This window comes from Lachnellula hyalina (genome assembly GCF_007821495.1).
Source record: "Lachnellula hyalina strain CBS 185.66 chromosome Unknown contig00034, whole genome shotgun sequence".
In the NCBI taxonomy this organism is placed as follows: domain Eukaryota; kingdom Fungi; phylum Ascomycota; class Leotiomycetes; order Helotiales; family Lachnaceae; genus Lachnellula; species Lachnellula hyalina.
In genome coordinates this window covers 26,750-48,186 of record NW_022157148.1, presented here as the reverse complement: position 1 = coordinate 48,186, position 21,437 = coordinate 26,750, and the positions used below count along the sequence as shown (strand labels likewise).

General features: G+C 46.1%; 6 protein-coding genes across 6 annotated transcripts; 3 read left to right on the top strand and 3 right to left on the bottom strand.

The window, feature by feature from the left end:
• Positions 1 to 514: 514 nt before the first annotated feature.
• Positions 515 to 2,228, top strand: TPO4_1 (Polyamine transporter; the record flags this gene model as incomplete). The annotated part of the gene is made up of 4 exons (XM_031148227.1): positions 515 to 792; positions 841 to 1,136; positions 1,191 to 1,531; positions 1,587 to 2,228. 4 exons carry the CDS (start codon positions 515 to 517, stop codon positions 2,226 to 2,228), a joined length of 1,557 nt encoding a protein of 518 aa, XP_031007042.1.
• Positions 2,229 to 2,550: 322 nt separating this feature from the next.
• Positions 2,551 to 5,827, bottom strand: LHYA1_G003252 (uncharacterized protein; the record flags this gene model as incomplete). The annotated part of the gene is made up of 7 exons (XM_031148226.1): positions 2,551 to 3,574; positions 3,621 to 3,866; positions 3,924 to 4,402; positions 4,460 to 4,746; positions 4,782 to 5,089; positions 5,142 to 5,281; positions 5,384 to 5,827. 7 exons carry the CDS (start codon positions 5,825 to 5,827, stop codon positions 2,551 to 2,553), a joined length of 2,928 nt encoding a protein of 975 aa, XP_031007041.1.
• Positions 5,828 to 9,488: 3,661 nt separating this feature from the next.
• Positions 9,489 to 10,959, bottom strand: DCW1_6 (Mannan endo-1,6-alpha-mannosidase; the record flags this gene model as incomplete). Its single annotated transcript, XM_031148225.1, has 3 exons — positions 9,489 to 10,052; positions 10,102 to 10,681; positions 10,739 to 10,959. The coding sequence occupies 3 exons, from the start codon at positions 10,957 to 10,959 to the stop codon at positions 9,489 to 9,491; spliced, it is 1,365 nt and encodes a 454-aa protein (XP_031007040.1).
• A 3,510-nt stretch (positions 10,960 to 14,469) lies between these two features.
• LHYA1_G003250 (uncharacterized protein) lies at positions 14,470 to 14,770 on the top strand (the record flags this gene model as incomplete). Its single annotated transcript, XM_031148224.1, has 2 exons — positions 14,470 to 14,695; positions 14,745 to 14,770. 2 exons carry the CDS (start codon positions 14,470 to 14,472, stop codon positions 14,768 to 14,770), a joined length of 252 nt encoding a protein of 83 aa, XP_031007039.1.
• Positions 14,771 to 15,970: 1,200 nt separating this feature from the next.
• Positions 15,971 to 16,377, bottom strand: naa38 (N-alpha-acetyltransferase, NatC auxiliary subunit; the record flags this gene model as incomplete). The annotated part of the gene is made up of 2 exons (XM_031148223.1): positions 15,971 to 16,204; positions 16,258 to 16,377. Coding segments are annotated over 2 exons (354 nt in total), but the record flags the coding sequence as incomplete, so codon positions are not given.
• Positions 16,378 to 16,744: 367 nt separating this feature from the next.
• On the top strand, positions 16,745 to 20,596 carry rad13 (DNA repair protein rad13; the record flags this gene model as incomplete). The annotated part of the gene is made up of 1 exon (XM_031148222.1): positions 16,745 to 20,596. The coding sequence occupies one exon, from the start codon at positions 16,745 to 16,747 to the stop codon at positions 20,594 to 20,596; it is 3,852 nt and encodes a 1,283-aa protein (XP_031007078.1).
• Positions 20,597 to 21,437: the final 841 nt, after the last annotated feature.

The following is a 21,437-nucleotide window of genomic DNA, read 5'->3' as shown; positions in this document are numbered from 1 at the left end:
AATATATATATGGCGTTACCTTTGAGTTCACCGAGTCTACATGCTAGTGCTTATGACCATCGGACTGTCGGCGCAGTCTCTCGTCCGAGTCGTCCAACTCAATTGGACGTTCACATGATGATATCTTCACGGCAAAGGGAGTAAGTACTCTTGGCTTATGCGCTTCTCAATACATTATATCGACACTGGCTTTATCGCCCGCTTATAATGACCCTAATATGGCTCGTATTGTTCCTATAGGCCATAGCTTAAGGTATAAGGCCGCTTTATGCGGCTTCAGCAACGTTATTTACTGATCATGTCTCCTCGAACGGACACGCGGAGACAAGTTATTAGACCCAGGCCGACGTGATTGGCACAAACGCCTCCTGCTTACATGTTAGTAAAGGTCTGTGGAACTACTTATGTATCTAGATCTCCGTCTGGAGTTTTCCCACCTCTATCACTTTATACTGCCTCGGGTCCATACCCCTTACTACAGGGTATAACTATCGTGAGGAAAGTTGCCGCCCCCATGGCTCTCGATACTACCCCTGAGAAGTTACCAAACCGAATCCAACGCGGAGGAATTTTTGACGAGGAAGCCCAAAGAAGCTCGCAATCAGTTGACGATTTTAAGTTAAAGGATGAAGAAACAGAATCAGCCACTCCAACTGTGGAGAGTGGAAGCTCTGGGACACCAATAGATCAATTGGACTGGGACTCGCCAGAAGATCCAGGGAACCCGCAGCTATGGTCAAATTGGAAAAAGGTCTTCCATACAGCAATACCGGCCTTGATTGGCTTTGTTTTGTAAGTCCACTATACGACCCCATCTACAACTGTACTTATCAACAATAGAACCGTGGGAACATCATCATATGTACCAGCTCTCGCGTTGGTGATGAAGAAGTTCGATATCTCTAGAGAAGTGGCCCTTCTTCCCCTATCATTATACACTCTGGGCTTCTGCCTCGGTCCCACGTTCGCAGCACCCCTCTCAGAGATATATGGGCGAAGGATTATTTACTGGATCACCATGCCATTACTTTTGATATTCACCGCTATTGCAGCTTCTGCCAATAACATTACACAATTGATACTTTTCCGTCTGCTCGCAGGTATTGGAGGGTCGGGGGCGCTGGCAATAGGAGCAGGTAAATTCTATGCGAACCCTAAACATATAGACTGCCCTTCTAACACATTTCCAGGGACCATCGCAGACATGTGGGATAATCATCAAAGAGGCAGAGCTGCTTTATTCTTTATCCTCTCGCCGTTTCTAGGCCCATCTTTAGGGCCTCTGATCGGGGCCTACATCATCGCCGAGTATAACAAAAACTGGAGGTTCTCTTTGTGGGTTATAATGTTCATCGCAGCCCCGATCCTGGTTGCGTCCCTCTTCATGCAAGAAACCTACAAACCGCGCATTCTATATCTCCGCAACAAAGCTCGTGGGGAAAAGATTCCTCATAAGACAGGCGATACCCGTCTCCTGTTACGGGAGCTGCGTACTGCATGCCTCCGACCGATCAACATGATGCTTTTCGAAGTACGTCTCTCCCCTCCCCTTCCTCCCCTTTATCTAAGACTAACAAAATAAACAGCCATTAGTAGCCTTCCTCTCCATCTACACCGGATTCGCCTTCGCCATGATGTTCTCATTCTTCGGCTCCTACTCCTATGTATTCGCCAGCGTCTACGGCTTCAACAACCGCCAAATCGGCCTCACCTTCCTGGGCCTTCTAATCGGCTTCCTCTTCGCCGTCACCTCATTCGGCATCTTCGACGCTACACTCTACCGCAGAGCAGACAAGCGAGCCAATGGGCGTCCAGCCCCCGAACACCGCCTCTACGCCGCGCTCCTCGGCTCGATCATGCTGCCCATCGGCCTCTTCTGGTTCGCGTGGGCACCCTCGCACTCCGTGCACTGGATCGTCCCTGTTCTCGCGGGAATTCCTTTTGGCTGGGGCTGTCTCTCAATCTTCATTGCTGCTACTACCTACCTTGTGGACGTGTACCAAGCTGCGAATGGTGCGAGTGCGGTCGCTGCGAATGGGATTTTGCGGTACGGATTGGGTGCGGCGTTTCCGTTATTTACGCTGCAGATGTACGAGAGTATGGGGATTCATTGGGCAGGGAGCGTATTTGCGTTTGTGGGATTGGCGATGACGCCTGTGCCGTGGGTGTTTTGGTGGAAGGGGAAAGTGTTGAGGGAGAGGAGTTTGTATGATACTTTTAAGGAGTAGATGAGGCGAGTGGGTGTGTTCCATGTGTCGTATATATATTGTTTGTTGAAGTGTTTGATTCATTGCGAGGCATTGGGATATGTTAGAAACTGCAGTGAAGGCTATAATTTATATACATGTAGATCCGTTTTGATATCAATAGAATATTTGATTAGCTTTAATTAAAATATAGGTTACGTCGTGAAAGTACCACAGGTGCTGTGTTTCTTTCAGAACTGTTGTTGCTACATAAACCCCCTTAGTACACTTCCATGACTCTACTATCCAATAACCTGAACTCCAGAAACGCCAAGTTCCAATCGTACACGAAGCCATCCATTTACTAATCCAAGTCTTCGATAACAACAACCTTGGTTGGAACTTTTCTCTTCGTAATTGGCGGAAGCGCACCCCTTGAAGAGGATTCTGACGAATTAACAATCGAAGACAGCGGCTGTTGCTGTTGCTGTCTCGATGTGGGTGTAAGCTTACTTGGCGATAATGCCATAATAGGGACATATTTCTCTGCAAGTAAGTTCTTCAGAGACGTCTCCTCCAAATCCTTCAAATGCTTTCTAGCAACGTTGCATCGCTCAGTCCAAGCCTTGTGAGAAGCTTCATAGGCACCTATATTTTTAGTTACCACCAAAGTCTGTGGATTGCCCCTTCGTTCCGTCTCGTGCGTGAAGCCAGCTCGCCCGTTGAGTTGGGAATGCAAGTGAGCACGGCGCGCCTTGCCGACTGGGGATCTGCCAATCTGTTGGGTTTCATCGATGAGGAATCTATTGAGCGAAAGGCAGTCATTGCAGCCACAGCTAGTTCGCTGTCGTGCCCAACTAGCCGGTTTGGCGGGTTCCATTTGGACATAGCGGATTATGTAGGTTGAAAGCATTGACTGGGAGAATTGCTTAAATGACGAGCCATGGCCAGTGAAGTTCTCCTTTGGTGACGATGTGCTCAATAATTTAAGGGTGGGCATATATATTGTCTCGTAGAGCTCGATGGGGGCTGTCTCTGCTTCTTTGGCCATTTTAGTAAGAATTTGATTTAATTCAGTATCCAATTCTAAAGTCACACAATTGCAGATTAACGTGCTAATGTTGACGCTGTTGTAGTCATCTGGTACTATAGTTTGGGTGATCAGGGGCGCAGCCCAGCTATAAGCTGTTACCCTCTTTTTGGATATTTCAAGGTCACCAAGCCAACGCAGACTAAAGTGATCGGTTAGGTCTGAAATGACATCGATGAAGATGGTTTGAGTGGCCTTTTCTTTGATTTTGCCAGTAATGCCAGCGTCAAAGATGCGGATTAAAAATGCCGTGGCCATTAGTGTGTGATGTACATTTCTTTTCACAACAGGCAAGATTCTTGAATGCATTAGTTTTTGATGTGAACATGAAGCAGGGAGCTTACTTATTGAATATATCTTGCAATGGCACCTTCTCGGCGAGATGTGTAAGTAAAGCCCCATCTTCCGTAGTTTCAATCAAAACATTCGGAGACGCCAGGGCTTTGTCAGTTTCCGAGTTGATCCAATCCTTGTAAACAGTATATACTCTGCCAGAGTTTTGAGCCTCTGTCTCGAACCCAAGCTCCACTGCATTCATCAATTGGAAGCGATCAGCCAGTTTGACAATCTCAGAACACTGTACGGAAAGTCTACGAAGTTGGTCAGCAACCGGTTCTCCTCTCTCTAAATGTCGAAGAACTACTTACGTTGGTAGGAAACTTTCCATGCCATACCGCAGAAATGCAGTTCCAACCGATTGAAAGGCTTCGGGGGATGTATTTCCAGGTCTGGTCGAAGAAGGGGTCGAAGAAGACTTCTGGGTCCAAGCTCTGTAAGCTCCAACAAAGAGAGACTTCTCGTCAAGTTCAAGAGACAAAGTTACGACTCGCATCAGAACATTGTCGGGGAATGGAGGCAAATCGGCGCGCCAGCCTGCTATTGGTGCCGGCTTTGATATCCATGCCTTCGTATGACGGATCACCATTCTGCAAATTTGTTCGAGATCCTCTCTCTTCGACTGATCGCTGGTATCATGGATGTTCTTCGCAGAGAGTCGATCGATCCACTCTAGCACTTTCTGCTTCCGAGCCTGCTTCAAGTGAAAGCTATAGGGATATTCATCTGTAGTCCTATATGGGCCAAGGAAGAATTCTATCCTATAGCTTCTCGGTATCAAAATTACCACCTATTGATTGTAGTTAGATCACGAGAGGTTCAGGGTACAAAAGAAAAATGTTCTCACAGTTCGATGGTAAAAATGAGTCGTCGATACGCCTTCGTTACCCGTGAAACCAGAGTAGTCCTCATCATCAGGGTCTACGTCTGCGAGGGCATCTGTTTGAATAAAAGTTTCCTCGTCGAATGGTAAGTCCGTAGCGATTTCCGTTCCATCCAATTCCACCGCTCTTTTCAAGGACGTTTCTCTTTCAATTTCGTCGGTAATTTCATGTATTTCTCCATCTCCTCCTCCTCCCCCTCCACCGTAACCCCAACCGTCGTCAACATCAGAGCCATCGCAGCCGCCGGTGACTGTATGATCGAGGTTAGCGAGGTAAAGAATAAACCCGAGTTCGTTGCAAGCTTCACGTAGATGCGAGGCGACTTGTCGCGATCATGGCCTTTGAGGCCATCATAGCAAAGGCTTGCATCGGTGTATTGATGCTCAAATAAGAAGGCTTGAGTAGATGGGAATGTGTCATCCTCTTCGAGTCCCTTTATCCATGCTACAAGGAGCAACCTCAACTTGGACATTGCCACATTTGTATTTGCCCCCAACTCTTTTGGCCCAAGAGTTTGATGGACTAAATTGTACGTGAGGACAATTCTCCGACCCGAGACGGCGGGCTTCACTTCGTGTGTAACGTCCGAAAACCTCAGATCAGTCAATAATCATAATTTAGAGATAACTTTAGTAATAGTCTTACCACGCCAGGAAGGATGATCCAAAATCGGAGAACTTTGCTGTCTCAAACACCCTTGTTTTCCCTGCGTGTGTAACTCGAACTTCTCCTCCTTCATGCTTTGATGGCAGAGCGATGACTAGTGTCGCAAACATACGGGGAGCCTTTTCTGAGCTTTCATGTATATCAGCTTATGATCACATTGGGGAACATTTTTTGCCAAAGCTTACTCTTGATGGGGTTTGAATAAAGCCCCCTCATCGTACAATAGCATCTTGTAAAGCTCCGCGGATACGCCATTGCCGGTAGCATCCACCCCCAAGCCCAGCACTCACTTTCGCCACGACAGTTTTGATGAATGGTTGCCAAGCTGGGTTCTTCAATTCGAAATAGCCTGGAGATACCTCCCACGTTTTCCTCACACTAGTGTCGACAAGGGTTTCTTCGCCCTTTCCAAACGGTGCTTGATGACTGGCGGCAATAATAGCTTCGGCATCACGGTTGGACAAGGGAAGGCCAACCAATCCACCTTCTTTGAGGTGAATTCCAGGATTTGGTGGGTCTTGGAGAGGCTCGAAGAGTGCAAATGAACCATCGCCTTCAATACTAGTGAGATATTCTTCGAGGCCTTCCTTGAGCTCTTGCGGACCGAGGTCCACCAAGTGGTCGGATTCTTTGGTAGCAGGCTGCTGACTAGGAATAGACGCCATCTCGACAGTCCCTAAAGGTAGGCTTCATTCAAGTTTGTAGGCTAAAAGTCGAGGTGAAAGTCAAGGGTTGGATCTTTTTGATGCGGCCTCATAAAAAGGGGTTTCTTGACAGAAAGTAGAATGGAGATGCAACAAGGAAGACGCGACAAGAGAGACGCGACGAAGGTCCGTGCATTTCCCGTCAATGACAACGACAGGGCTTCTCAAAGAGGAAAAGGATGAATTGGAATCTTGGTACAAAATAAAATATCATTTGGACCAAGTCGGCACCACAGATGCATTTGACCATGTGGTACAATAGTCGTCAGATGCGATCTCTAGTAATGACAACTTTCAAAATATCAGGAGGGTCCTAACAAGAGGTTCTAAGATGACTCTAGTATTGTCAAATATTGATATCAGCAGTATTCCAAGTTATATTGAAACATCTTATAATGCTGTGGCGAGTATGTTTGAGAAATGCTTTGTTTAGCTTCGTTCGTTTGGAAAAGCTTTGAAAGATGATTTGATCTCAAGATATCCATCTGAAATTATACCAGGAGGGCTGGAAGTGGGGCGGGGGGTGATGGACTGAGGAATCTGAAAACGGGCAAGAACAAAGCTACAAAATACATCTTTCAAGTTAGGGAGATTTCTTCGAGTGGAAGATAGCAGTTACAAACTACTTTGCGCCATTCGCCAATGTACGCTAAAAATTGCTGTGCGGACCCCATTTGGCATTACTTGGAGCTAGCTATCTATCACTTCGATGTTTGGTGGGAAATTTCAAGTATCCAGATTGTATTCTAGCGAATGTTATCAGGAGATCATAATATGATTGTTCTCCAAAATATTTGCTGTTAATTGCAGTGCCTAGATAGAAACGGTACGCTCAAGTGTTCTCTGCTTGCTATTGCCAACATACTTGTCGAAAAGCATCAGCAAAGGCTTCACTTCTTCACGGCAACGATAACCGCATCTCCAAATTCAGTATATCGATGGATTTCCTTGACTTCCAGGCCAGCCTCGTCCAACAAACGTCGCCAATGGGACTCCTTCCTCTCTTCAGCATCGCACAATGCATACATCATCAAGCTCAGAGTGGCCGACATGCCTTTCCCCGCATCTGCGACGCCAGTCACTGTCTCTTCAGCAAGAACTTTCTCATCAATGATGATAACGGACTCCGAAGTCATCGCGGAGATCTGGTTCTTCAAGATGAGGAGGCATGTCTCGTCGGTGTTGTTGTGGAGAACCCAGCGGAAGTAATAGACACGTGCTCCTGTAGGTCATCTTAGTATTTTATACATGGTATCATAGACTTTTGGAGAATACCTTGAATTGGCTGTGGAGTGAGGTAATCATAGCTCACCCGCTCAATCGTCTCTCCTGCTGTTGCCTTCGCCAGAGTAAGCGATCGGTCTTGGAGGATGATCTTTCCAGGCAGTGTGGGGAACTGCTGTCGTAGGAGGTCGCATTGGTGACCATTGCTTCCTCCAATATCGACGAACAAGATAGTCTCAGGAGTACTAGCAATGCCATGATTAGCATCGAAGGGGTAGTCCTTAAGCCAGATTGGAATATTGACATGGTGTCCGGTCATAGACTGATGAAATGCAATAGCATTCTCTGGCTCAGTGTCTCCGTTCTCAGCGATTATTTTGAAGATTCCGTGATCGAGGCCAATGCAAGCTACAACCAGTTGCATAGGCTATAACAGTCAGTCATGACGAAGTGATATTGGAAAAAGAAGCTCAACGGTGTGGAACTTACAGAGCAAGCAATGTTATATCTTGCTTCAAGCGAACTTTCCAACTTGGCTGTCAACTGACGACTCATGTCGAGGATCTCTTGACGGTGTTCCGCACATGTTTCGGGATTGTCCAGGACTGCCTTCATCTGCTCCTTGAGAATGAGGGGAATCGCAGTAACTTTTGGATCATCCATCTTGAGGTGTTTGTGGTGGTTTGCTGAATGTCAGATGGGATATGATTATTTCTGGACCTCTGAGGTTGAAAGTAAGATACAAGAAGTAGTTCTTAAGAAGAGAAAGCGGGCATTAAATTTACCGTTGAATCTAGCACAAGGAAACCTATTTTTGGACCACGGCCATTCATGTCATTCATTCGCCATTCACTAGTTTCTACCTCAACTAATAACTCTAAGCAGGCGATAATTGTTCCAACGCAAACATTGTCCAATCTATCAAAAAGGGGTACTAGGGGGTTCGCCTCGCTTATCATCAGCAGTTGACGCTGCGGCTACTGCCTACCTATCTACCTAGGTAGGTATGCTGTGCAAACCAACACAATTTCTAAGAACGCATAGTGGCTAACATCGTTGTCACCGTGTATGATACGGTCTCTAATTATGAGGTTGCATGACATTCACCCCGAAAGAGAAACTCGACGGACACGTGAATCGAGACATCTTGTTACTCATAGCCAACCAACCAAGCAACAAAAGATTAACTAATTGGTAGCAATGAACAATCAACTATTCCAGTCATTCATCAAAAAATCCCAAAATTTTAGCATTCAATTCTAGTATGGGCTGCAGACTCGAATGAATGTGTCGGACATGCCATGAAACACAATGACCTTGCACTGCTGCTCGGGGAGCGCATGCTCTTTGAAATGCAGTTGATTTAGCCTGAGCAGCACTAAAATTGTAATTGGTTTGGTATGGTTTTGCCCAGCTTGATAGAAAAACTTCATCCATGACTAGGCTGGAAGACAATAACTGCTGAGCTTAACGCCCGCAACTATAGTTTTGAAGTGCAGGTCGGGTGTTGACTAGGTTTTGGAGTCCTATAGTGAATGTTAACACTACATATATATAACTGAACATTCATAGAGGACATCCATTCACTTACCTATATGTCCCTCCTCGTTTGGTGACTCAAATCCCCCCCACCCCTATACACTCCTGCCAGTTTTCACGACTCCCCTCCCTCATATCCACATCCACATCCACATCCACATCCCCATTTCCGTCCAAGCTCCAAAATGCAAGAATCACCCGCTACCGACTTACCCTCAGACAAGAGAACCAAAATGCCACTCGAAACAATAAACGTCATCATTTACGGCATCCGCAATCGAGCATGGTCTGGGCTCGCCAGCATCAATCCCATCAGCCCTTACACAACGATCGAGGAATCCCTACTCGACCGCCTCGTCCTTATGCCAAAGAGCGATAGCGACAACAAGGCATACGAAATCCAGTACCTCTCTAAAGGCGACCTAAAGAAGACGTTGCAGGTCGTAAAGGTGGATGATCCGCCGGGGTGCAAGACGGTTTGGGATCGTTTTCCTGTTTGCTTGGGGAAGGATTGGGTGGAGCAGAACCCAGATATTTAGAACGTGAAGAATGGAGGTTGAGAATTAAGGAGTGTTCTTTGCGTTGATGCAGTTTTGTTCGCTGATGAAAGTGACATTGTGACGCCTTTGGGTAACGCCGGGAAGCAGCAGCCCCCTGCCCAACTCTGGGATACTGTACCTAAAGATGCCTCTGAAGCTAGGCTAAGTGATGGCAACAAGGGAAAAAGTACAAAGGAACGCATAGCTCGACGTCGGCCCTTAATGAAGAAACAGAAAAGCAGAAGACTTTTGTCTGCGTGGTATTTACAAATTATTCAATGAGACCCAAGACCTGGGCCCCCAAATATGCCATCCCAAAATCACTCCGAAATCATCATTGTAGCTGAACCCCCCACAACACCAATCAAAATTAAAGCCGTGAAAATCCCCGCCCCAACTCTATCTTTTGTAGTGATTGGTTTCGAAGTAACCTTGCTTTCATCGTGCGTTTGGTCCGAACCTGCATCTGCATTTCCTTCACTGGTACCCGTACCTTTCACGGCACTGACCCAGGCCGCAGCACTTCCTACCAAGTTGCTCTGGATAGCTTCGAGGGCCGACATTTGCTCGCCTACGCCTAGACTTCCATCGTTTACACCCGTTGTCCAACTCATGCCGCAGCCATTGCCGTTAGTCCCTCCTGTGCAAGTCTTCACTGCTGCTGTTGCTGAAGTAGATATCCGCTTCATGATGGTGTCTTTGGTGAAGGGTGCGATCTGTGTAGTTGCTGCCGTCCACCGGCTATAGTACGCCTTGAAGGACTTTTGATCGATATTACATTTACTGCTTTCGCAGGGCTCGAACAGGACACCATCAGTGAAGAAATCTTGCCCGGCATCGACAAGGCCCTGTACGCGGGTTTGCCATAACGTGCTGCCGTTTGTCTAAGATTCGGTTAGCTGAAAGTCCATAATCGAGCTGCGAGAAGCTTACATAGTTATACATTGCTGCAGCACCGAGCAGATATACACCTGAGTTGTACGTCCACATATTATTATCCTTGGCTGTGCAGTTGTCTCCAATTCGTGTACCGTCATGGACCTTGAAATCTGACCCCATCAACCCCACACTATTGACCCAGTCGAAAGTCTTAGTAGCCCAATCCGCATACGTTGAATTCCCCGTGTATAAAGCCAATCTCGCAGCAAGGTTGAAGAAGCAACCATTCGATATGCTGTTCTTGTAGTCGTACCCGTTATTGAAGGTAAATATCTGCCACCTGAGTCCTCCATTGCAGTTCGCTCCGTCCCACCGAGCTGCTTGTGTATTGAAAACACCTTGGGCAAGTGCGAGCCATCCCGGCTGCCCATCAGGTGGATCTTGAAATTTTGTCTCCGCCGCTGTCATCGCTGCCAATCCCCAGAACCCTTGATCGTCGTTTCCCTCTGTCTTCGTTTGATTCTCCGGCATGTAGTCATAGTCCTCTCCAATCTGACTTAATAGGCCTTGTGATGTCACGTCAATGTAGGATTTGTCGCCCGTATAGTACCAATAATTGACCATGGTTCCGAACCTGGGGGGAAGCAACGTTAGCATGACTGTCTCGCCTTCGCAGGATAGGAAACTTTACATCGCTCCAGCTTCCCACCAATAATACGGTGCAGGTAAATTCCCCGGGTTGTCTCCTGTGTGGTTCCCAGTATAATAACTCATCATATTGTACGCTGCGGACGCTGCTGCTTGCTTTATCGACGCATCTGATGTCAAGTCTAGTGTAATGGCAGCATCTGCACCTCGACCAGCAAGCGTACAGATGGCAGCCGTATAGGCAAGTGAAGAGCTGAACCACATAATAACTTGGATTGGGTGTGTATGTCGAAGGAGAAAAGATCAATCAATTTACACATAGACCGAAGGGAAATTGAATTAAAAACTTATAACGAGTGAACGGGCCCAAAACACGTTTAGAGAAGGATTCGAAATACTTTTCTTTCAATAACGAGCGTCTTATTCGCGGCCAAAACGGAAGTTGACCTACGGTGTAGAAGAGAGGAAACACGACATTCTTTCACGAGCCATAAATTGCCAAGAACAAGATCCAGCACAGCCATGATCAAATAATATAAGGTCTGCATTTTGACGATTAGCAGCCGGGTACCTCTGAGCTACCCTAGCAACGGTTGGGATCGAGACCGTTGATACGGCCAGAAGACATGGATAAGTATTTGAAAGTGGATCGCCAAGGGCGCGGAAATAGAGCTCTGAGACACCGTGAAGGGATCTAGAGATTGCTTTCCTCGGATCATCAACAATCCATCCCCGTGGGTAACAGTTCAGACCACCCCCAGATTTCGAGAGTTCATCGTCAGCTTTAAGTCTGACAAATCCTTACGAAGTACTCTGACTGCTGATTGTGCGGGCATGCGTGGGCGTAGAGACACCTGAGGGGCTGAAGTTAGAATAAGATGATGTTTGAAATGGCGCTTCTGGTGTTTGATTGTATTAACGCTAACCCAACATGGAATTAATATCACGTGTAATAGGGGTAGCCATCCTGAAATGTCCCCTGATTCCCCTGAATCCTGATCGCCGATCGTCCCATCGACTGGTTGAAGGCTCATTAAGGTTCGTTGCAGCGCGGACCGCGTCTTCCCCAAGATTCATAACAAGCTGCGGAGACCGTCCTAGGTTCTTTTCAGGACCAGATTGGTTAATTCTCTATAAGAATACGAAGTAACGGCCAATAACTCTCATTCAGCTCCCCGGTTTCTCAGTCTTTTACAATAAATAGGTGATCGCCAAATCACTTTTTTCCATGTGAAAGCCGATTATTTCCATCAGAGCCAACAGAAGGTTGACCAATGCTATGTTTCCCTTCTGCCTTTTTTCCTTCTCTCAAACCAACAAAGCCTCTGTGTCCGCCCAAGTAACAAGTTCAGATATAGTCGAGGGTAAAAAATGCATTGGGTGCTCGTAAAGTAAGCATCGTGTTGCTCACGGCTTGCGTTCAATCGCCTGCTTTAATTCTTGAACTACCCTCGCGGTTCTAGGTCCAAGCTTACGAGACATGTTGCCTGACCAGTCAGGGTTCACTTTGTCCATATCAGAAGCTTTGAGGTCAAATTTCTCGATGTTCGACAGCAATTTCAACGGGTCGAGCAAGCCACTCTCTATCAGAATATCCGTGGCCATGTTGTTGACTTTGAGCATGTATTTGTCTTCGATAGCATCTGCTTCCTCATCCGCGTCCTCGCTTTCGCTTTCCGGAATATCCATGGGATAGTCTACATCCACTTCAACAGACACAAACAGTTGGAGACTTTTTAACATGGGCGATCTAGCTAGAACTATAGCCAAATCCTTAAACAAGTTCGTGCGTCGTATGATTGATTTGTAGTTCTTGATGTCGTCGGCATCAATTAATAAATTCTCATCAATTTCGATCTGTGCTACCACCAAGTCTCCGCCGGATAAGTCCAGGTCGACATGTATTTCGATGCGTTCGAACCGGGCAAAGACATGGGGCTCCATTCGACCGTCCAATACCGGCTTCTTGTATTTTGGATTGCCCTTCGAATTGGTCTTCCCACGGTATTCCAAGGGATTGTGTCTCCATATTTTCTTGCTTGGACTTCCAAGGTCAGCCTCTGGGCGCAAGCAGAAGATATCTCCAGGTTTCATTAAAAGTACTGTTTCGGTCATCACGTATTAACCTGTGATACTATCAATTAGCTTCTAGGCCTTCTTTATTAAATAATAAAGAAGGAAAAGAGATAAAGAAAGTTAAGCGAACTAATCAAGTAATTAAAATATCACGTAATATTTACTGAATTATATACCCTTTATTAAAAGGGATATCAATAAAGAACTTGGAAATCTATAAAACCAAAGATTATTTCTAGGAGTTCTAGCTTTTAATAAAATCAGCTTTATATTTAGTTTTGATATATTAATACTCTATTTAACATCATGGAACGCGATTATAATCATTCAGAAAATGTATATAAAGATCTTATATATAAACCTACTAGAGATTTTCCTTAATTTGAGTCAAGATTACCTGCAGGACGAGAAGCTACGCAGCTTTTCTTTAAATCCATCGAGCGTCTAGATATATTAACACCTAGAGGCAAATCTCGCATAGACGATGTTAAGCTACCTGATGGCAGCTATCCTGAACTATGCTAGTCTTGCGGCTGGAATGTTTACCACCAAGTTATTTCATCTTATGGGTCACGGATTAGGATTTTTTATATACGTGGTAATATGGGGTAAGCCAAGTTCCTATCTAAAAAAGCTATATCTTCCGTGGGAGCTCTGGAGCCAACAGCTGTGTTATGAGCAAAGAAAGGACGTTCTATAGTATATGGGTTGCTGCTCCTAGAACAGCTCCCAAGTCCCTTAGCTATTCAAAGCGGTTTAATTATGCTAATTTGTTAAGCAGTCTATGGGAGCTTGGATCTCAATTAATGATTCGAGACGAGCCAAATAATCATAGAGAAGGGAACGAGCATGAGGTCCAGATTTTTCTCCGTAAACAGCCGAATCTGACTATTCCTCTTTCAAAGAAGTATCTACAAGTAAGCGAACTTATGGATCTAATACACTTTACGATAATATCTTAGGCCTAAGGCGTACGTCTAGATACAATCTGGAATACTCTCTCTCTAGAAAAGAAAGGAGCTTATAAAGACTAACTTGGTGATGCAATTAAAGAACTCCGACGATTCATATCACTAAATAGCGTTGCGCAAAAGGTTGATGGTAACCCACTCGATGATATTCTAATTGCTAGTTGCTATATAGAGCGTCCGCTAACATGCAAGAAGATTGGACGTACAGCTGATGAATGGCTTGAAAGTATAGCCGACGAACTCCGAGTTGGACTTTCCATGATTCACAAAACAAAAGACCTAGTACTAGGTGAGCTTAAGCTTATTTTTATGCAAGAAAGCAATTTTCCTCCATTAGAGCTGAGGAGCCTATAGCTTTTTCAGGAGATATGCAAGCTCTCAGAACAGCTCCAACGCTCTTAGGATCTATCTTAAAACCCAGCTATTTACTATGCTAATACGTCATTTAGTTGAAAATAAATTTCAAGAACTTAAAGCCAACTTCCTGAAAGGAGAGCCATATACTCTTACTCACGCAGATTTGAATTTCAGTAATATTATTGTAAAAGATGATAAGATAGAAGCGATTATAGATTAGGAAATGGCTGGATATTATCCCTGGTGGGTTAAACGCTGGCGATTTTTAATTTGTGGCAATCCTTAAACCAGTCAGATTGCAGACTCACTTTAGGCAGATATTAGTTTTGAAATGGATAAAGAGACTTTTTAGAAAGAAGTCGTTATAAATATGGCACCGGTTTACGAGGCTTGGAAAGCAAGTTTGCAGCATACGAATCACCCAGGATTTCAGTCAGCATGGGAGCGTCCTCCCTTTTACGAATGTCATCCTTGGATAGGACTTATTAAATGCCGAAACGTTAGGGACCCGATTAAGCATATATTTAATAAGCCTGACACTCTACCAGGGAAAGATACCGCGTTGCCATACCTCACAGAGCTCCGAAACCGGCAGCGTAAGGGCAAAAAAGGTACCCCTGGAAATACTTATTATTAGAGGTATAGCAATAGCAATGTCAATGGAGAAGTAGGGGGAGAGGAAGTTATAATATAGAGGGAGAGAGATTGGAGACGACTTTTCCTTACATATTTCTATTATTTTTAATTCTCATCGGATCTAGTCCGGGACTTAGTAGTATACTCAAGTGTTGAACTTCAATTGAAACGACTTTTACATGATGCCTTTAGCTATTGTTGGTTTCACTAGTGCACTAGTCGGCCCGGTAATCTGTATGTGGTTTCATGGTTGCATTTCTAACCGTTATAGACTCCACGTTTCTGAAGCGTATTTGCGACATTCAATACAAATTTTGCGATGAGAAATTAAGCTCAACTCCAAATGATAAAGTGGCCGTATTAGTCTTTGAGTGTTTAGATTCTGGCTCACGTCCTTGAGACATTCTCAACAGAAAGAGCGGCAGTCACCGAGTATGTCAGGTTGCCCACAGATTTCATAACTGTAAAGCAAGTGATTTTCAATTGGAAGGTCTGCAATGGAGTAAATTTTTGGCGGGGCAATTCCAAAAGAACACAGCAGCATTCGAAAATTTCGATTCTGAAATAGGGATCTGGTATAGCAGAGGATGAGTTGGTCATCTCAAGCAAATACATACAGTACCTTACTATTCAAGGCTGATCAAATATAGTCACTACTATGACGCCAGAGCAGAGCAAGCAAAGCCAAGGAATAAGTGTAATAACCGATGCAAGTCACAGAATCTCCTCTCTAGAAATACAAATGTGGATTTCTGGGCTCACAGTGACTGGAAATGATCGAAGGGAGCGCGAAGCGGGAGGTTTGAAGATTTGTCAGATAGATCATACTAAGTGTTGCATAGGAGAAGTGATGAGCACCTGTTTGTCTGTTTGTCGATGAAGTGGTCAACTTGAACTGTGAAGCTGAGCACAGTCAGCATTACCCGTATAATCCTCCTAAGTAAAGCTTCCCGGTTTTCATTCAATTCAGTATGACAATCTTACTGATCATGAGACACACTAGCATTGGGCTCAAGAGCCAGAGCCAGGAAGCTGAATCTCTTCCTCCATTTTGCCTACCATATGACTTCCCCTGCTTCGCGTCTTTGTAAATTGGAGCTCTCCGCATCCACTTCTAGAGTCATTCCCAGGCTCCTGGCCTCTAGCATTGGCGATTCTAGACCATTTCCTCCTTTCTTCCTTCCATAAGAGCGGCACTGAGTTTGTTGTATCCGTTACCAATTCTCAGCCCTTCTTCACACAAGGCTCTCCTCCCTCAAAGCAGCTTGATTGCCGCTCAAACTCTTCCCCTTCATCTGACTAGCAAACTCCTCAACCTCAATCTGTATAATATACTCCCCAGGTACAACCACCAGACCCAGATATCTGCTCGTCAAATCTAGCGTGACTGGCTTTTTGCTTTCGTCGAGATCCTTGGGAGGAGGTGGGATGCGGTATTCGAATGTGTGGGCCAAAATTATATTTCGGTCCTTCAGAACGTATAAGCATGCTGTAAAAAGATGTAGAGGAAAGGTGGAAGTACAGAGTCTGTGCATTTGAATTGCCCTAGAAACATGCGGGCGTCTGAGGTGGTGATGCGGAGGTTCTTGTTCAGGAGAGAAGTTAGATAATCTTTTGATTGGGCTTGCTCCATGGTGAGATGGCTATGAAGGTCTTAGGCAGAGAGGGGCGGTTCTTAGGAGGGGTTGGAGTTGTGTGATGTGGAAGTGCTTGCACGACGTCGCGCTTTTTTGACCCGCGGCGATTAGATAAGGACGAGGTTTCTGGCGGCGAAGAGTCATTGAATTGCAGCACTGAAGGCAACGATGGGACATTTCTCTCTCTATAATATATCCTCAACACGCATTCCGAAGTGAAAACTAGCTACGGAATTTTACTGCAACAAAAATGGTGGAATGCGCCCTTCAACGCGCTCTATCCGCAAAACCGCGACCTTAAGCTCCCGCGTCATCCACATCGACGATACGAATCTTCAAGGACAAACCTGCGGGTTTTAGGAAGCCTCCAACATGGGGGTCACTGGCCTCTGGCCTATCCTACATCCTTGTGCACGCCCAACCCCTCTGCCAACCCTCAACCGCAAGCGTCTCGCTGTCGATGCCTCCATCTGGATCTACCAATTTCTGAAAGCCGTCCGCGACAAGGAAGGAAACGCGCTGCGAAACTCGCACGTTGTCGGGTTCTTCAGAAGGATCTGCAAGCTTCTGTTCTTCGGTATTAAGCCAGTATTTGTATTCGATGGCGGGGCACCGATTCTCAAGAGGCAAACTATACAAGGGCGAAAACAGAGGCGAGAGGGCAGGAGAGAAGATGCGGTTAGGACGGCGGGGAAGCTGCTTGCTGTACAGATGCAGAGGAGGGGGGAGGAGGAGGCTGAACGAAGGAAGAAAGATAGGGAGCGTGAGAAGGCGGGGATGAGACCTCTTGATGACGAAGAAGAGGCTATTCCGGATGAGCAGGAGCTTGTATACGTAGGCGAAGAGGGCATGAATGTACAACAGCGAACCGCAAATCGAAAGTTCAAGAAAACGGACGCGTATCATCTACCAGATTTGGATAATGGTATTGAAGGTATGGGTCAACCGAATGACCCTCGGATTATGAGCGCGGAAGATCTGGAAGATTATGCGAGGCAATTTCACAATGGAGAAGATGTCAATCTCTATGATTTCAGCAAGATCGATTTCAATGGCGAATTCTTTATGAGTCTGCCTCCCGTCGACAGATACAATATCCTGAATGCGGCGAGATTGAGAAGTAGGTTGCGTATGGGCCTAAGTAAGGATCAATTAGAAGATATGTTTCCGGATCGAATGGCGTTCAGCAGATTTCAGATTGAGAGGGTGAGAGAAAGAAATGAATTAACGCAACGACTAATGAATCTAAATGGGATGAATGGAGAGGATGGAATGGCTGGCGTAGGAGGTGCGAGGATTGCGGGCGAAAGAGATAGAGAGTACGTGTTGGTTAAGAATGACGGTGTTGAAGGTGGATGGGCTTTGGGTGTTGTGAGCCTGGACAAATCCGTGGGAGAGCGGGAAAAGCCAATCGATATTGACGCTTTGCATCAGAAATCAAAAAGGGACGAAGAACCATCCGAGTCAGAGGATGAGTTTGAAGATGTTCCTGTGGAGGGTCTCAATAGGTTGCCAAAACTAAATGGCGCCCAGAAACAAAATTTGTCATATGGAGACTTCAAAGCGCAAGAAATGGCTGATCAGAGGCGACAAGTGTATGCTTCAAGAAATGGGGAGAGCTCGAGACAGGCCACAGTTCAATTGATAGAACCTGATTCGCTTTTCGTTGACGATGAGGCAACTGTTGGTGTATCGGCTGGGAATGGCCGTGGATTTGATGAAGAGGAAGACTTGAATCTTGCGATTGCAATGTCACTTCAAAGAGACCAGGAATTTGATGGGATGGATGAAGAGGAACATCTTAAGCAAGCAATTGCTCTATCGATGCAGCAAAATCATGCTCATGAATCCGAGGCTGATGAGGAGGAAGATTTTGAAGATGTCCTTATGCCAGAATATGAGCAGAGAGCGGTCCCTAATTCCAAACCGCTTACGAATTCTAGCGGAGGAATGATTGCGCATATTGTCAACAACAGAGCCAACGCTGCCGTTCCAAAGCGGAAGGCAGCGGACATCAGTGACAGCGATAGCGATATGGACCTTCAAGCAGCACTTGCAAAAGCAAGAAAGGGGAAAGCTCCGGCGATAGAACGACGGAAAGTAGCCCCTGTTGTTTCCAATGCGAAGAATCCTTTCGATGGCCCCTTGCCGTTCGAGAAGCTCGATTTGGGAAGTTCGATCTTTGGCAAGAAAACTGAACCTCAAAAAGCGGCTGTTGACAATGATGAGTCGGCTGAAGAAGATCTCGCTGGTGGTTTTGAAAATGGAGAGGAAGAAGCTTCCAGGCCTCTACCACCGTGGCTTGTGGGTACTAGTGATATCAGATCACAAGTGAAGGAGCAAAAGGAGCGGGATTTTGAGCTCAATGCAGAGGATAGGCAGAGAGCACTCGAGGACGAACGCATCTTTAAGCAAAACAATGGGCCTATTGAGATCGAATCGTCAGACGATGGCAGCGACGTGGAAATCGTTGATGCGCCGCCACTAGCGGAGACATTTAGAGATAATATGGGAGATGTTGCTGAGGGTCTCAGGGCCAACCCACCAGTCTCCGATATCCCGGACGATAGACAGCCATCGGTTGAGGAGCAGTCGAACAAGAATAACCCCCACCGACCTGCTGCAAACGAGCCAGAAGATGAGGCGATGGACTGGTCAGAGAGCGAGTATGGAGACATAACCACTAAATCGGCAAAGACGGTCGATACCGAAAATCCACCTGGCGGCAGAACAGATGCTAGCTCTCCCAAATCCAAATCTGCCTCGCCTGAATTCGAAGATGTGGAAATGCCACCTCCAAATCGAACGCCAGAGAACCATGTGCTCGTCAATGACAGTGTCAAGAGTCTAAGTGCGTTGTTAGAGGATGGCAATATGTCAGATGGAATTGAAGCTCCATCGAACTTGGACTCTGCCACTCAAGTAAGAACCAAGGATAGATCGCAGCACGATTCCGAAATGGACGAATTTGATTTTAGTGATCCTGATGATGAGGAGCTGCTTGCTCAATTAGCTATCGAGGCAGAAGAGCATGCACGATTCGCAAGCACATTGAACAACAAATCCGAGCGTGAAAATCAAGAAGCGTACGAGAGCGAACTCAGAGCTCTTCGAAATCAACAGAAGAAAGATCGCAGAGACGCCGATGAGGTATCACAAATCATGGTCACCGAATGTCAGGCACTCCTACGTCTGTTCGGCATCCCTTACATCACTGCTCCAATGGAGGCAGAAGCACAATGCGCCGAGCTTGTTCGTCTTGGTCTCGTCGATGGAGTCGTTACAGACGATTGTGATATCTTCCTGTTTGGTGGCACACGAGTCTACAAAAACATGTTCAACAGCAACAAATTCGTAGAATGCTACCTCTCAAATGACATCGAAAAAGAACTCACATTGTCTCGCGACCAACTTATCTCAATCGCCCATCTCCTCGGCTCGGATTACACTGAAGGCCTCCCCGGCGTAGGTCCCGTCACGGCCCTCGAAATCATTTCCGAATTTCCAACCGCCAGCGGCATCCAAGAATTTAGAGACTGGTGGACCTCTACTCAGGGAAATCCTCATGCTATTGCCATATCGAAAGAACCGACCGTTTTCCGCAAGAAATTCCGCCGCGCTCAAGGCACGAAGCTCTTCTTACCACCAGGTTTCCCTTCTCCAGCAGTCACAGAAGCATACCTCAAGCCAGACGTTGACTCAACGCCAGACGCTTTCCAATGGGGCGTCCCCGATCTCGACCGCCTGCGCGACTTCCTCATGGCGACGATTGGCTGGTCACAAGAACGCACCGATGAAGTGCTTGTCCCTGTGATCCGCGACATGAATCGTCGCGAGACGGAGGGGACACAAAGCAACATCACACGATTCTTTGAGGGCGCTGTTGGCGCTGGTGCAAAGACCGCGAATGGTAAAGAGAAAACTGCGGGCAGTAAGAGGATGAAGGAGGCTGTTAATAAGCTGAAGGCGAAGAAACAGATAGGAGGCTTTGGCTCGCAGACTTTTGGGGATCAGGCTGCGGAGTGGGCGAAGAAGAATGATTTGAGTTATACAGAGAGGGAGAAGGAGAAGGCTGAGAAGGGTAAGAAGCGGAGGAAGAAGAGGGCTGCACCTGTGGTGGTGGACAATGATGACCATGAGGCTGAGGGTGGTGGGGATGAGGAGGCGGATGATGAGGGCGCGAGTAGTGGGGCATATAGGGATACGGGGGAAAGGAAAATCTAGGGGGCAAGGAAAAGGGGCTGGCGAAACGGAAAAGGGCAAAAGTGTAAAATTTGCTTCTTATTGAAGTAACAAAATTATATGTAATTGTGTAGTCAAATGCAAGAAACGTTGTACAATGGGCCCCGGATCGCTGATCATCTTCCGGCACTTGCTCTTTTTTCGATCTCATCGGGCTGACTTCTCCCAGAAATACATTATATATCAAAATTCTATATTCATACTATAATTAGGATGTGCGACATATCAAAAAATTGCAACGTATTTTCTCTTTGTATCCACCACTCTTATAATATAGTGCTATCAAGCAATGTAATGTTCAAGCTATGCAAAACTCGGCTAACGCAAAGTAAACAAAAGGGGCAATCGCGCCTAACCGCAACCCTTTTCACACAACTACGAGGACACAACTTCACTAGCACGTCCACATATAATTTCACTGTATTCACACATTTATAGTATCACGTGTAAGCACCTCTGGGGCTGTTCTGCCTGTCTCGCTATGTCTCGATGCGCGGGTGTTCGATTCTATTCCTGTCATTGTCTATTGTGATTCCACCCACCTTCAACGGAAAAGAAGCCTTTGAGATGGTGTTCGAGGTGTGTTGTCAAGCTTTTCTTCCTTCTAGCGTAAAAGTTGAATTGCTTCGTGCTTCTCCATAAGGCTTTGCATCCTCTCTTGGAATCCTTTCGTTTCATGTTAACACTGTCTCTACTCACAGATGATGGGCCGATACAAACGCGTCTCCAGTGAAGAGAGTGACTCCTGGTACACATCTGCGAAGCGATCCAGACTCCACCAAGACGATTCCAGTGGAAGTCTCCGAGAATTAGACTACGAAGA